The sequence below is a fragment of the Lupinus angustifolius genome, chromosome LG16 (genome assembly GCF_001865875.1).
Source record: "Lupinus angustifolius cultivar Tanjil chromosome LG16, LupAngTanjil_v1.0, whole genome shotgun sequence".
Taxonomy (NCBI): Eukaryota; Viridiplantae; Streptophyta; class Magnoliopsida; order Fabales; family Fabaceae; genus Lupinus; species Lupinus angustifolius.
Window position 1 is genome coordinate 18693086 of NC_032024.1, and position 16094 is coordinate 18709179.

General features: G+C 32.5%; 2 protein-coding genes across 5 annotated transcripts; both read right to left on the reverse strand.

Annotated features, from left to right (window-relative positions):
- LOC109328827 (TP53-regulating kinase) lies at positions 1366-4421 on the reverse strand. 3 transcript variants are annotated; one of them, XM_019562427.1, is made up of 7 exons: positions 4232-4421; positions 3650-3757; positions 3223-3336; positions 2838-3116; positions 2612-2725; positions 1652-1724; positions 1366-1566 (listed from the first exon to the last, which is right to left on the reverse strand). In XM_019562427.1, exons 2-7 carry the CDS (start codon positions 3710-3712, stop codon positions 1529-1531), a joined length of 681 nt encoding a protein of 226 aa, XP_019417972.1. In that variant the 5' UTR covers positions 3713-3757; positions 4232-4421; the 3' UTR covers positions 1366-1528. The 3 variants fall into 3 exon arrangements, with proteins under 3 accessions (XP_019417972.1, XP_019417971.1, XP_019417970.1); XM_019562426.1 differs by having other exon boundaries at positions 3650-3765; positions 4230-4421; XM_019562425.1 differs by having other exon boundaries at positions 4226-4419.
- On the reverse strand, positions 6509-10214 carry LOC109328971 (alanine--glyoxylate aminotransferase 2 homolog 2, mitochondrial-like). Of its 2 annotated transcripts, XM_019562623.1 has the most exons (9): positions 9952-10214; positions 9239-9469; positions 8588-8758; positions 8333-8476; positions 8049-8228; positions 7144-7369; positions 6954-7067; positions 6741-6827; positions 6509-6650 (listed from the first exon to the last, which is right to left on the reverse strand). In XM_019562623.1, exons 1-9 carry the CDS (start codon positions 10174-10176, stop codon positions 6607-6609), a joined length of 1422 nt encoding a protein of 473 aa, XP_019418168.1. In that variant the 5' UTR covers positions 10177-10214; the 3' UTR covers positions 6509-6606. The 2 variants fall into 2 exon arrangements, with proteins under 2 accessions (XP_019418168.1, XP_019418169.1); XM_019562624.1 differs by lacking the exon at positions 6509-6650 and having other exon boundaries at positions 6740-6827; positions 6913-7067.

Sequence of the window (16094 nt, forward strand, 5' to 3'; positions counted from 1 at the left end):
ACTATTAGAAGTCAATTTTTTGGTAATAAAGAAATAATATATTTAACTAATGTAATTTTTAAAAAATTTGAAGGTTAAAATTGATAGTGAATTATTGAAAGTATTTTTTATTTTCTAAACATTACTTCAAATAGCATTCTGAAAATTAATTTTCAAAAGCTACAAGTTCTTTTTATGCTACAAATTTCCTTTTCTTTATCAAATGGCTTTAATAACTTATTTAATGAGTCAAAAATAACAAACTTATGAAAAGTTACAAGCTCATGTTACTGGATAATGTTAATGCAACATGCATGCAAATGTTGGACGAAAATGGTAAAATAAGAAAAAATGTAATTGTGGCTCAATTTTTTAATTGTGAACCCAAATTTTTTGAAAAACCCATAATACATTCTCATATTTTCCTTCCTTCTTCATACTCTCACATACCTTACTCTTACTCATTTCTTCAACAAAACCCAAACCCTATAATGCCTTCCCCCTATTTGCCCCTCTTCATTTCATACTCTTTCAAACACATATCTAACTCTTACTCATCATCTTCTTCATCAAACCTCATAACCTAAAATCAATTAGTTTTTGTTGTGGGAGTTCGTTTTTGCTACCTAGTTTTCACTTATGACTAATCAATGTCAAAAGTGGAAAAAAAAATTTTACATTAATTACTTAGAATTGAAATTTTTGAAAAGTTTTACTTTGAACAATCAATTGTGGGAACAAAGTTATGCACTATGACACTGATTTGTCAGAATGTATTATTTTTTAAATTTTAAATAGAAAAGATATTATTGGGTTGGGGTGGCTTGATGAAAAAGATAAATGACAGTAGAGTCGAGAGGATATAGAGGGGAAAAATATGGGAGGTTATTATGAGGTTTTTCAATTTTTTTAGAGTTCAAAATTACAAAATACTGGGCCAAAAAGTGCATGCCATAAAGAATTCCAAGGGGGATGCTTGCAATTTTTGTTTGTTCCATTTACTATATATCTTCGGTTTTATTTTCCTCAAATATAAGCAAGAAATACAATAATTTAAAATTAGATTACACCCTTAAGCTAAATTATATCATGAGACTACATCCCCATTTATTTTGGTTCCAAGCTAAGAATAATCAATAATAAATGTTAGCAAATATACTCTTCTCCACACATCTTCTAACATGTTCTCTCTTATTGGACTACATTTTACACAATTTTCTTTTTCACGTCTTACCTTACGGAGAAGAAAATAACCAATAAAAACGTGTTATACTGTGTTAACATCCCTAATAACCTATTCTCGTGAATGAGACTAAACATTCCAAACTTGGTTTATGCATAACAAGAATGAGAAAATAATGTATGCACTGATATCGTAAGAGTTTTTTAAGTCATTAATTTTTTAAGCCATAACAGATGTGCATATTACAAATATATAAAGAGAATATAAAAACAGCTCACATTACTAACATTCACTAGTCTACATGTCTTTCTTTGTAGTTTGTACCACAATTTGTTCACAACAAGGAAGTAAAAATTCGAGAAAGAATCATCCAACCATGGTCCTCTTTCGCCCTCTTTGTCGCACTACAAGTTGTGAAAATTTTGAAAGTAAGTAAAGCTTATTAATGTAAATGTCTTAATTTTAACAAGTATGGGGAAAAGATTGCACCTTGGCCCAGCTTGTTCCATGTGGATGACCACTGTTTTGATGACTTGCGGTATGCAGCAAGTATCCGATCCATCTGCATAGACAAATTTCTGTGTCAAAAGATGTTTGATCAAGCACAAACTGTATTATAGCAGAATACGCCTAATGGGATAACGGTTTGGTTGTTGTTGTTATGTATTTGGTGAGTTCATTTGGTACACAGGAAACAGTAATTGTTTTTGTCACGGATTATTTCATTTGTGAGATTAGGAGTTCACCTTATTTAAAATTTCCTTCTTCCATTTTACCCAAGCATATCTCATGATTTTTTCTTTTTCCCCAAATCAACTTTAGAGGACAAACTTTAAAATCATACAATTTATCATACCGACAAGTTTCAAAAGCATGCAGCAGTGCAAGAAGCTGTGAACTCCACTTATAAACAATACAAAACAGTGTACTCCTGTGAATTTTTGGCAACAAAATATATTGCATGCATGCTAGATGGATGACCTCTCCATTGTCAGTTTTAACTTTTAAATATAGGGCTGAGGATAAAGAGCCAAAAGTGAGCAACTTTTCTTGGGATACAAAAGACACAAGACTTATAATTCTTTAAATACATCATTTCCAGGAAAAAAAACATGTCTATTTATGGGTCCTTATAAGGCTGAGGTTAAGAAAATCCTAAAATATATTATTAAATAAAGTGTTTGTTTATGAAACTTTAGAGACATAAAATGCAAGGAGCTTTAAACTTGGTATAATACAAAACTGATTTAGATGAAAACTTCAGTGAGGTAGAGTGTAATTTAACCTAATGAAAGATTCAAATATTTGAAGGTTTTCATGCTAAGTTTCACCACTGATTCAGTGGAGTGCACTCAAATTCAAATCATCATATATTGAAGACAAATAAATTCTTCTTTCTCAATATTTTATTGCCTAACAGTTAGGACTAAGGAAAATAAGTTGACTTACCACATTCCCACAAGAAGAATGCATTGAAAGAAGAGCTCTTTCCAGAACATACAAATCAACAGCTTTATCCTCAGGTAGAGTTGAAGTAAAGCTCAAACCAAAGTCAATCAGGACCTACACATAATAAACTTGACTTCTTATAACACAAGTCGACAATATTTCTCATACTACATAGCCTGCTTAAGTGTAATTGATTCTGGACCTAACATGACATGAAAGAACTCACCAACTGATTGGTATCATTCCTTAGTAACATATTTGATGTCGTTAAATCACCATGAACAAGACCACCATCATGTAACTTTCCAATTGCCTCACCAATTTGATAAGCAATATTATCCAGCTGCTCCTCAACATCATCGCGGGACCCAAATTCAAGAAATACATCTTTCACTGAAGAGCCCTCAACATATTCAAATGTTAAAGTGTGCAACACAGGATCCACGGCATAAAGCACTGGAGTATGAACCCCAAGTCGCCTTGCTTTGGTCATGCACCTGGCCTCCTGCTCCAACAAACGATTGGTGGACAAAAAGCATTCAAAACAATGAATAAAATATTTCTAGATATATAAAATTTTATCAGGGAAAAAAACTTTATCTACATCTGACCGCATTCAAGCGCTTGAGTGTCAGTTTAGAATCCAACGTTGGATGCCGGTATTTCTTTGAGAAGCGTTCCTTGATAACAGACCTCCTCCCCGCAAAAGATGATTCAAAAACCCTCTATAAAAGTAGCATCAAAATGGACATAAGAAATTGCAACTATTGCAAGATCAATTTCCTCTAACTACCCAACACAAGAAAAAGGCAAGGTGAGTCTGATTTTATCATATACAAAATTATCCAACGGGGTTGGCCAAACACACGAACAAGAAAAGTTTGAAACTTTTCCTGAAGGGTAGCAATTAATTGCTTCTAAAAATCCTCAAGTAATTACACTTACAAGATGGTGTGCCAACAAAACAAGAAAATATTGAAATATACATAAAAGGTAGGTGTCATTGCTTCTACAAATCCAAGGAGAGATCACACTTACAGCTTCAGCCCCTTGCTTGATTAGAACAATAGAGCCATTTCCCAAGTCAGCTTCAGTCTCCATAATATCGAAGGGTTTGGTAGTGAATTCCTTGTACTTAACCTTTTACTGCAATATCATACGGAAGTTAAATGACAATGCTATGGAAACTCATTGGTAATTCTGGCTCTCGTCTTTTCTCTTCAAATCGGACACATTTTTCGGTTATACTTAAGAATAGAAACTTCCATTCCATGCTCTGATTAGGCAACGAAATCGCCTAGGGTTTCCATCATAAAGTAATAGAACTTCATTATCACTCCCGAATCAAAAAACATGAATCTATCACAAATTCACAATCTTCCAACCATTTATTCATAAAAAAATTGAGAACTTTATAGCTTCTTACAACAAACATGAATCAACCCAACAGTTCTGAACCATTCAATCACTCATCCAAATTAGAAACCAATGCGATAGATTTATGTGGCATATACAATGAATAAGAGTGTGAAACACAATTCAAATATTAAAATTCAGAGGCTTTAAACAATTGAAGTCATTGACTTCGTAGATCGAAAATTCAGAGGTTAAAACGTTTACCTGCGACGTGGTTTGGTCTGAGGCCGTAACAACAGACGAGATAGCTCACGATGGTGCAACCTGCGACGGACCTCGTGACGGCGGAGGAAGAGGGAAACAACAAGACCGAAATGACGAGGTTCTTAACAGGGTTTAGAAAAACTGAAAATGTGCTTGACACCTTTCTGAGCAGTTGGATCAACTAAACAGTGCAGATCATGACACGTGTCTTTTAATAATAATTGGGAAAAAACAAAAAACTTTTAACCCAAAAACGTTAACCACCCGTTCTAGATATATAAAGGGATTTTGAGTTTGAGCGGAGATTCTGGAGAATTTCAATCTTATGTGATTGATCAATGTATCGATAAGGAAGAAGAAACTAAAGATGAAGGAATTAAAGAGAAGAGTGAGGAATTTTAGAGGGTAGGGATACTCAAGTCCAGGGCATAGGTTGAAAATAATGAAGAAGGTTATGTGGAATAAAAAAAATATAACATTCTAAATTAATGCACATTAAATTTTTCTGAAACTACCAATTAAATAAAATCTTTGAAACTACCCATTAAATCTCTATTTAGAATTGAACTATTGATATTTTGATTTGTTTAAAAATGTAGTAAAATATTATACTATTAAATTAATATTTTGTTGGTTAATGCACATTAAATTAAATATTCATTTGAGGAGTTCAACATAAATTATTTATGAGAAAAAAATGTATATGAATATGAATTTTATACTCTGTCACTTTATTATTTACTATTCATTTTTAATTGAATTTTTAAAACAAATAATTCAAATCAATAGTTGATAATATAGTGTCTATGTATATATCTTTACATTGACAACTCATAGATATTACACTCATTATTTATATCTCCTCGTCCAAAATTTTAATGTTTAAGGTTAAGTAGATAGTTTAAGAAATCAATAAATAATATAAAAATTGAATATAATTTTACTAAAATATCATTATTAAATTTTCATATATTTCACGATTAATTTTAATTATTAAGAAGACAATTACTAACACAGGAGTACATTCAAAAGTGGTGAAAAGTGAGAGAGAATAGTTTCACCCCAATTTCACATGTGTAAATTACTAAGAGAGTGGTATATTGGAAAATTGAGATAAGGAGAAAAAAAAAGTTAAGAATGATTATGAAGTTAGATGAGAAAAAATTTAAATAAATAAAGATAAATTTAGAAAAAAAATTCATAAAACTTATCTTGACTTTAATGTAAAATCAGATAACAAACAAGATATCAAAAAATATTTTTTTGATTCAATGTCACATGTCAATTTATGTGCACTTAGTTGAGGTAATGGTGGGATGACTAAAAGGATAAAAGTTTGATTTCTAGAGCAATCTCTTATTAGAAGTAACAGTCACAGTTTCAATAGTTTTTTACCTAAAACGAATTAATTCTTTACCTAAAAAATAAGGAGATAAAGTTGTGGTAGTATCAAAATTTTTTTTGAGCTAATGGAGAGATGGGTGGATCCCACTTTCCCGCCCCAAAGTCACTAAATTGGAACCCAAATACACATTCATTAGTTTTTCCTCCCTTAGATAGATCATTATATAATTCTTTTTTATTGAAAAAATCCAAAAACACCCAGAACTATAAACTTTGCATCCAATATATCCGAAATTGGAGTATTTAGTTTTGCAATATTGATTTACTCATTTTTATTTTTGGGCTTTGTTATTTATTGCCTGAAGACAATGATTAAGAAACCTAAAAGTGCAAAATCAATATTGGAAAATATGCATTTACCAAAGAGTTAATCCGTTTAGTTTTTCAATAAAGAATTTACAATTTTACTTAACCAGAAAAACCCTTCTTATATGGCATTCGGTTATCAAACACTATAATAAAGTATTGTATAAAAAAAAATTAAGTATTAATGAAAGACTACTCATAAAAAATAAAGGGAAACCTCATATGCACAACTTTTTAGTTTCAGTACTGTAAAATTATAAAATTATAATTTCTTTATGTTTAGATGATATATGATTATTTTGGTTGTTTTTAAACTATTTTTTAAATATTTTTTTTTAATATTTAGTAATTTATCATTATATATATTTTTAGTATAAATTATTTAATTTTTAATATTGCATAACAAAGACTAAAAAAAATATTAAATAAAATACAATATAAATATTAGAAAACAACATCATACATAAATAAATAGAAGTTGTTAAACTTGAATTATACAATCACAAAATAAATAATATACAAATATCGAATTTTATGATAGGGTAAAATAAGAAGTGAAAAAATTGAAGAAAACAATAAACTAACCTAAAATAAATAAGCTTGACTTTTTTCTTCAAAAGAACTGAGTTTATAATTTTATTTTATTTAGTTGACAAACATATGCTTCACATCTTTGACATTGTGTAGTCCATGACGTCCACAAGAAAATCTACAATTATGGACAAAATAGCCTGAATTATTAGCAAAAAACAAAAACAGTACTAGGAGTAGAATAATGATATTGATAACAATTAACAACCTGCATCTTCCTTAGTGAAACAGAGAGGGGGTGTAATCCTTAGAACATTTCCATGAAAGCCACCTTTCCCAATTAGCACTCCCATATCTGAGAAATAATTGTAACTAAGGTTTAATTTCAGCAATAGTTTGTGTATCACAATGTTTGAACTAAATACACAAATTATTTGTACTCATTTGCTTGCACACAAGTATGTTGGAGTCTGAAATAGACCTTTCATATGTTCAGTGATCTTCAGCATTTCAGATTTTGCAGGAGTTTTCGACTGGCGATCTTGCACGAGTTCAACTCCAAGCAGCATTCCTCTTCCCCTTACATCTCCAATTACTAACAGCAAAAATAAGTTAGTCAATACCTTTCCTTCCTCATTCGACAAACCGAAAATTTAAAAGAAGAAACTTACTTTCATGTTTTTCCATCAGTGAACTAAGACGCTCTTTTATATATGATCCAACAACAAATGCATTGTACTGAAGTTTATCCTTCTCAATTGCTCTCAAAACAGCTAACCCAGCAGCAGTGCAAACAGGATTTCCCCCGAACGTGCTAAAATAATTACTGTAAGTAAGGACCTTGGCGATTTCAGGAGTTGTAACCACTGCACCAATAGGTGCACCATTACCAATTCCCTGAGATGATCATGGATACAGAAACTCAATATAGATGTAAGTAAGTGACCAAGCTTAGCAGGTGCAAAAGTTGTCAAAATTTCAAAATAATGCTTGAGAATTGCCATGTTTTCCAAAAAGGGTAAGTAGAACTTCATAACATTATTCAAACCAGTTCAATGATTCACATAGGCTAGCATGGCCTTTTACAATCACGGATTTGAGAATGACTAAGCCGTTGTTGTTTATAAGACTGAAGGATAAGTGTAGCATTGCAGTCATGTTCATTATGCAATGATAGACAAAAGTAGTGAGGAAAATCCAAACATTCAGCCAATGATATTTGTCTGTTTCGGTTTTAGCAGAAAAAATCAATACTATCTCTATCTCCATATAAAATAAAAACTTTTTTGTATACAACAGCAAATTGATCCATATACACCTAGCACATACAATATTCAAACATTATAAGCAAAGCATCACATCATTACATTGTTGGACTGTTTGAGCTAAGGCATATTTCCTTTACTAGTCTTATACACTACATGCATATAATCCAAGTCACTAGTACTATTCAACATATATATACATAAATGCCTTGTGCAAATGACAATCATTAGTAGAAGTCTCATTGAGTAGTACCCTGAGATGCAATACCTTTAAAATTACTAATCCCACTTTACAATTAAAGAAGCAATACCTTTGCCAGTGTTACAATATCAGGGACAATTCCTTGTTCCTCAAATCCCCAGAAATGGCTACCAGTTCGGCCAAACCCGGTCTGGACCTCATCTGCTATGAAGAGTCCTCCGGCTTTTTTTATGATGCTATAAACTGCAGGCAAGTAACCCGGAGCCAATTCTATCACTCCACCCACTCCCTGTCATGGATGAACCTATCAGCTTATAACATGGATGCCATTGTAAGAGACAAAGCAAAATTGGGTTTTTTCCCCTTTGTTTACATTGTAAATGATAGTATTACCTGAATGGCCTCAGCAATGAACCCAGCTACATGACCACAAGTTCCATAATCAATTATATCTTGAACATCATTTGCATATTTTACTCCATCCGAACCAAAGACGCCTCTATAAGGGTCTGGGTTAAGGGCATGATGAATTCCAGTCTACTAGGATAAAGCGGTTAAAATTAAATTCAATTTTTTATGCTATAATAGATTTAAACAAGCTCCTGATTCGAAAGAGGGAACCATCATTTAATTACAAAAAATAGGCACCTGTACAACATTAAACTTGTGAAAAAATTGAGCAGTGGCAGCCATTGTTGAGGTTGCATTTCCATGATAGCCATTTCTGATGGAAATTATATCATGGTAGCCAGTGTACAACCGCGCAATCATCAAAGCCAGTTCATTGGCTTCTGTCCCCGAATTTGTGAAGAACACAGCCTGAAAAATTGAAAACCTTTTCATCAATACAATACTACAGAACTCGAATACAAATTTGATTAAATTAGCTACTTAGTCTTTGAAACTCTTCTTCACTTGCAATTAAGTCCCTAATTCTAAATATTTTGTTGAAGTTAGTTCGTGGTTGTACAAAACTCAACTCATAATTATTTAGTTTATTTTAGTGGTTAAGAGAGTACAACTTGACGCGAGTTTCAAAAATTAAACAAGCAACCTTTCTGATAGTTAAATCCAAAAGTTAAATAATTTAAAGAACTGAATTGGTTTCGCACTTTATCGCACTCAATAAGTGATATTAATCTCTCAATGTATGACCATCTCAATAATGTTTTTCCCATGCACATTAACTCAAGCCGGACCAACAAACATTGACACATTGGTACTACATTGATAAACTGATAATTGCTCCTTAAACATTACAAAATAAAAGAAAAAAAAAGAAAAAAAAAAAGAATAAACCTCGAGTTCCCTGGGCAACTTAGCTGCAAGTGCTTCGGCAAAATCGACAACAGCATGGTTCAAATAGAGGACAGTGGTATGCTGCAAGAGCCTAGTCTGGTTCACAGTTGCTTCAACCACATCAGGATGGCAATGCCCACATGAAACAGTTGCAATGCCACCAAATGCATCAAGGTACCTTCTACCATTTTCATCAAACACGTATTGCATTTTACCCTCCACCAGATTTAGCTGCAACCACATTTAAGAGAGTAAAAGCAATCATTTTTTTGTGTAAAACAAAGAGAAATCATTGCATGGTCTGGTTTAATAGTTGCAAGTTGCAACCACATCCAAATCCTTGATTTTTTGTTAATCAGGGTATCTCCTAACCTACAGGTAATGAATTAATCCGAGGTGTGTAACTGCCTTCCAACAAGTACCGCTTCAGGAGATCTAACCTAACCTCTGGCCTTGTACAATATCTAAGGATCCAAATCATCTGATGGAACTTTAAACCATTGGATGAACTCATTATTGCTAAGTAGTTAATTTATATAATCTTATTTCATCAATACATTATACATAATTTATACTTGCCTTTTTAAGGGGGGAAAAGGAGTGAACCAAAATATCATTTCACTTTATCTTTCCATAAAAAGTAAGTGTCATCCATGTTTGTACAGTAATTATGATATATAGAACTTTCTATAGATACAATAATGCATACTTACTGGGTGAGTATAAAAGGGGCCAAGGCATGTGGGAAGATACACTTTTCTTCTCTTCAAGAGATCAGAAGCTGAGGGGCCATTATAGGGTGTTGGAGTGTGACTGAAATGTGGCATTTTTGGAACCAAATCGACAGAATCCTCATTGCTCGGAGCTATGGTGGACAGCCAACGGGTCTGCCACCGGAGTAGTTTGTGACACACTGAGTGCTGACAAAGTTGCTGCATCCTTTGCAATCCCTTGTTGGGAGTAGCTATAGCCAACGACACAGTCGCAATACACTCTTTTCATTATGAAGTTGGAATTCATTACGTGGGTGGGACCAATGAGTCACATGAGGAATGAGGATATCCTCGGACAAAAGTATGATTTTTTAAAATACCTACTACCAACCAAAAAGTATTCCTTTGTTAGCGTAAGATTTGCTAAATTCTAAGATGATTAAAAGTTAAGGGTTCGATTCTTAAAAATAATATTTGTTGGGAGGGATAATCACGCACTTAGTCTTACACAAATTGGTGAAAGAATACTATGGGAATACAAAAACAACTATGTATTAACAACAAAGTCGTAGTATAATGATGTGGATGAGATCATCTGTCCCATTTTATATGTCTCAGTGTATCCTCATCCAATTGAAAATTGCCACATACTTAAAAAGAAAAAATATAAAAACAAAACATAATTTTTTTTATGTTAATCAGTGAAATATCATTGATTTGGGACATGAGCGGCCAAAAAAATAATTTTGTAAAAAATGAAACCTATTAAACATAATTGAGAGACGAATTAAATTTGGCACAATATAATGGAACCAATATAAAAAATATTTAACTTGAGCGGCCAAAAGAATAATTTTGTAAAAAATGTCATGTTCAGTGAACTTATCTAGAGTTAGTATAATATAATATAAGGAAGAGAAATAACTAAAGAAAAGAGACATGATGTGTAAATAATGTTATGGACATACTCAAAATTGGCAAAAATATTTACACTTTCTTGTTTCATTTTTAAAAGAGTTTTTTCTCCTAAAAAGTGTTAACATTTGGTGTCAATTTTAAATATAAATATGAAATTACTCATGATACTAATAATGTAAAAACCGTATCGTATCAGCTAGTTCGACCAGAAAATTGGCAAACTGGACCTAACCGGTACGTATAGATGTTCAACTGACCAAGTATCAAAACTAGTTTATAAACCGGTTAAAACTGGTGAACCGGCCGATATTTGACTAAACCGACTGGTTTATACACATTTTTTTTTAAAAAAAACTTAAAAACTCATTACAATGTGACCCATCTTTCCAACAATTCTTCAACACTTCAAGGCACATGCTTCCGAGACATACTTAGATTACACATTTTGGTTTTAACATTCGTGTGTAATCTCAATGATATTTGTGTAATCTTTGAGTACTATCTGAAGATAGGATTTAGTGCAAAAATATAATCTCGATATGAGACAACTTTGACTCCTTGGTGTTAAATGTTAAAACTGTAAATTTATTTGTTTTGTAGTGTGAATTATGAATTTGTGTCATTTATTTATATTTTGCGGTTATTAAGTGATACTTTTGGATTGATATATGTTTTGTAATTTAGACTTTGAATTTGTTCGAGACTTAAAGTTGTTTGTTTATATGAATTTTGAGTAGATTATGAATATGGATTATAAATTTGAGTATCTACCTATTTGAATTTTTTTTGTTATAGGTTTATATATATATATAAATATAAGCAAGTATATCCGGTTTAACCGGCATGCGGTATAATTATTGAACCATTGATTGAACTATTGTACCACTATACCAGTATCATGACCGGTTTGATAACCGATACAGTTTTAACAACACCCATGATAGGATAATATATGATGTATGAAAAAAAGTTGTAAAAACATAAGCCATGTTCGATTCTTCTTCATATTGGTTGGACGGCTTCTTTGGCAACATGTACTTTTGGTTTTTTGGTATCCATTTGAGGATTTGGTTTAACAATACTTTCTTATTTGTTTGCAAACAAAATTCTATTCGTTTAAGCTGATGATTAAAAAAATAAAAAAATGTTTAATTTATTAGTTTAAAAGTATATATTGATTTAAAAGTTAGGGAAAATTGTGTTTAACCTCTTAAGGTTTGTCATAATCACATTTACCATCCATATAGTAATAGGCTCAACTTATTTAGATGTTTCAACCTTGCTTTTCATAAGAAAAATTCATATAAATCTAGAAGGAATAATGTGAAAGTACTCATTCCAAAAATGTGTACATGTATTAAATCAGAGCATTGTATGAAATGTGATTGGCTCAAAGTGAGACATAACTTCTTTTATTTAACTAACTGACATATGTTACATACATGATCCCTATGAAAGGAAACAAATGAGAATTTCATTTTAATAGCATACATTCAAGTATGAGATGTATGAGCTAATATATAATGTGATAGATTAGAAGAAACATTTACATAATTAATAATGGAAAACTTGACTTTATGAAGATGATTGGTTATCTTGAGCATATAGAGTCCATTTGAAATCTTAGTTATATTAATCATCTTTAAAGAATCACTCTCCAGATCTTACAACAAAATGCATCAAAAGACATAACACAAGAAGAAATTGAGGTTAACTTAGATATAGAGAAAAGATTATCTGAAAAAGTATATAGATTAAAGACATTGTTTATGATTAGTGTTTCATTAAGAGGAATAATGCATGAAATTAGGGTAAGAACACGAGTTTCATTTGGATACTTAATTGTAACATATTTAATTTGATAATAAGAAGAAAAGATTGACAAGGCATAGCTTATATTATTTATTTCACCACTTTCTAGAATCCATGTGACATATTGACATATATGATCAAAATCACCTTCATTATGCACTTCCTATGGGGTTGAGGTAGCAGATAGGATCAGCGTTACTAATCTCACTAGTCCTATGTCATTGAATTGTTGTTGCGACAAATTAACAAGTCCTTGATATTGCCCTTGACTCATCCCAAAGACAATGTCATCTTGTCGTTTTTCATGTTGCACAAGTTGGTGATTGTTATGTCCGCCTTCTTCATGCACATAAGCAACCATAGCAAAATTTATTAGTTCATTCCTTGTGAATTGGAAATTACCAGGGATTCATGCAATCTATAACATGTCTTCCTAGTGTGCCCACTTTTCTTGCAATGCACACAAAATTTTCCTAAATTTGCACCTCTATTCTAAGAACTTTTATCACCACATGAGGCAATCACTCATTCTATAGAAAATCTCTACACCTCCTCTACACATGCTTGTATTTCTTCCTGAAAAATCACTTCTTGTCCATTTACCACTAATTGCAATGACTTTTTATCGCTGACTTATGACCATACAATTTTCTTTCTTGTTCAATTACCAAAGAAAAGACTCTCTCGTGTTGGGTAAAAGCTCACTACACTATAAGTACCATTCAATCCTTTCAAAAACATAATCAATTTATTCGTTGTTCTATATTTCTTTACACAAATTGTCGCACCCGATTTTCGACTGCACAAACTTATTAGAGTCGTCACTACATTTTCTAGTAAAAAACGTAGAAAAATCTTTTGGCCCAATCGCATTAGCCTTGGACTTTGATATCCAGGTTCGGGAGTCCATTACACACTAGGGAAGGTATTAGCACCCTAGTTGTCCATTTAAACGGTATCCTATTATATTGCATGAATTATTAATTGTGTTATTATTATATTATTACCAAAAAAACTTTATTTTAATATTATGCCTGACAAGAGTGATCTTGGTCCTACATATCCCCTTTATGGGAATCAAGACTACGTAGTTCTTTAAGTAGAAAAACTTTGTTGGTTGGGTTGATTTTATTTCTAAAAAACAGTAAAGTTTGAATTATTCTTTTGAAAGAGAAAAAAAAATATGAGCGAAGCATAGCCCCTACGTCCGTTACCGCGTCTCATATTAAAACTTGGTTAGGAAATTCAAATTTGTTTTTTTATTTTAAAAATATTTTTTAGAAAATATGAGTGAAACATAGCCCTTACATCCGATACCGCATCTCATATTAAAACGTGGTTAGGAAATTCTAATTTTGTTTTTTATTTTAAAACCCCATTTTCAAAGATATGAGTGCAGCATAGCCCTTATGTCCGATACCGCAACTCATATCAAAACTTGGTTTAAAAAAATTCTAAATAAATGCAAGTTTTAGAAAAAAAAGTTATTTTTTTTCTAGAAAAAAAAAGTTATCTTTTTTGGGATTTGAGATATATTTTGTCACACAAATATGCATTAAAATATTTTTTTATGTAATTATAAGATAAATGAGATTTCAATGTAAATTAGTAAACAATCCAATTCTCACTATTTATTTATTTTTATAGCATATATATATATTAATTTGAACTCGGTATAATTTATTTACCATTGCATCAGATTTTTATTCTCTTTTTTTTAAACCGAGAGTGCAAGGCACAGACGAAAATAGATTAAAAAGAAGGAATATAAGGAAACAAAGTTACAAGTTTCTAAATCTAAAGTTAGGAAAACCTAACTTGTTTCTAGCAAAATCCTCATTAAGAAATGAGGGCAATACATTCCACCATAAATTAGACCTATAAAATAGACCATGATTGGCCAACTTATCTGCACATTTGTTTCCCTCTCTGAAGATGTGAGAAAATTTTGAAGTTCAGGTTAGCGATGGAGGTTTTACAAACATTCCACTTATTTAACAGCTTCCAAGGAGGCGAGGCTTTGCTGTTGAAAATATCAACTACCATAGTGGAGTCACACTCCAACCAAATATTAGACCACCCTTGATTAACAGCTAAATCAATAGCTATTAAAGCAATACTGAGCTCCGCGAAAATGGCAGAATGAATACCTAAGAAAGTTGCAAAAGCCCCCACGAAATTACCATGATGGTCACAGAATATTCCACCCCACCAGAATAACCAGGGGAACCGTGAGCCGCACCATCCGTGTTGATTTTTATCCAATTTCGAGTAGGAGGAGACCATATCACTTCAGTCATTGAAGGAGACTTGCAGGGCCTAACCGACATATTTAAAGCTTTAAACATGCAAAATTCCTGCATAGAGTTCTTACCAGTTGCTGAAGAGAGGGAACCAGAAAAACTAACTTCTCTTTTGATTCTGGAAATTGGCTGAGCAAGAGAGATCTTCTTGTCCTCAAATCTGTTTTTATTACGACAAAACCAGATTGTATGGATAGTGTAGATAATGCAGGCCGAAAGCATTTCGTTCATTTGCTTACTCCAACTATTGTTGCAGATAGAAAATAAAGTATTGATAGAAGAAGTATCAATGGAGATTGCTAGATGAGAACCGAGCCAATTCCACAAGTAAATAGCAAAAGGACAAGTCAAGAAGAGATGAGATGAGCCTTCCGTGTTAGATATGCAAAGATTGCACATATAGCCCATATAGCAGCCACGCTTTTGAAGATTATCATCTGTATGCATTTTTCCATTCAAGAGCCTCCAAGTAATAAAGGACTTCGAAGGAGGAATGGAATTGAACCAGATGTTATTCCGCCAATGGTTAGGACTGATGGAGAGAATTAGGCTATCATAAGCTAACTTAACAGTTAGGATACCGTCAGAAGAGTCCTGCCAAATGAATCTATCCCGGGAGTTAGCAATGGGGATATCCTTAGTTTTTGAAATAATTTCTGGGAACCTGAGCAAGATAGAAACAGGGATAACCCAATTGAAACCAGAGATGAAGTCATCAACTTTAGCCTTCAGAGAGGTATGCAGATGAGTAGGGATATGAAAAGCATCGACCAGAGTCTCACCCAACCAGTTATCGGTCCAGAAGTTAATGTTCCTACCACCGCCAACCAGCCACCTAGAGTTCATGTTCACCATAGACCAGTTGTCCTGAATGCCAGGCCAAATAGAGGACTTGTGGTACCTAGGATGCACAATTCTGTTACAACCAAATCTCTCTTTGTAGAAAGAAGCCCACTCTTGCTGAGAATATAACATATCCCAAGCCAACTTTAAAAGGTCCAACTTATTCATAAGTTTAATAGACTTAAGACCGAGCCCACCTAAGGAAGTAGAGGAGCAAACTTGGTTCCACACAACAGTAACAATTTTCCGAATCTCCGTGTTACTAGA

What these genes read in the sequence shown, in the direction of transcription:
- LOC109328827 (XM_019562427.1), bottom strand. Translation starts at nt 3,712, where the DNA reads ATGGAGACTGAAGCTGACTTGGGAAATGGCTCTATTGTTCTAATCAAG. An exon ending in TCAAGCAAGGGGCTGAAGCT is followed by an intron (nt 3,337 to 3,649) that starts GTAAGTGTGATC and finishes CTACTTTTATAG; the next exon opens with AGGGTTTTTGAATCATCTTT. An exon ending in CACTCAAGCGCTTGAATGCG is followed by an intron (nt 3,117 to 3,222) that starts GTCAGATGTAGA and finishes TTGTTGGAGCAG; the next exon opens with GAGGCCAGGTGCATGACCAA.
- LOC109328971 (XM_019562623.1), bottom strand. Translation starts at nt 10,176, where the DNA reads ATGCAGCAACTTTGTCAGCACTCAGTGTGTCACAAACTACTCCGGTGG. An exon ending in GCCCCTTTTATACTCACCCA is followed by an intron (nt 9,470 to 9,951) that starts GTAAGTATGCAT and finishes ATGTGGTTGCAG; the next exon opens with CTAAATCTGGTGGAGGGTAA. An exon ending in ACTGATGGAAAAACATGAAA is followed by an intron (nt 7,068 to 7,143) that starts GTAAGTTTCTTC and finishes TTTTGCTGTTAG; the next exon opens with TAATTGGAGATGTAAGGGGA.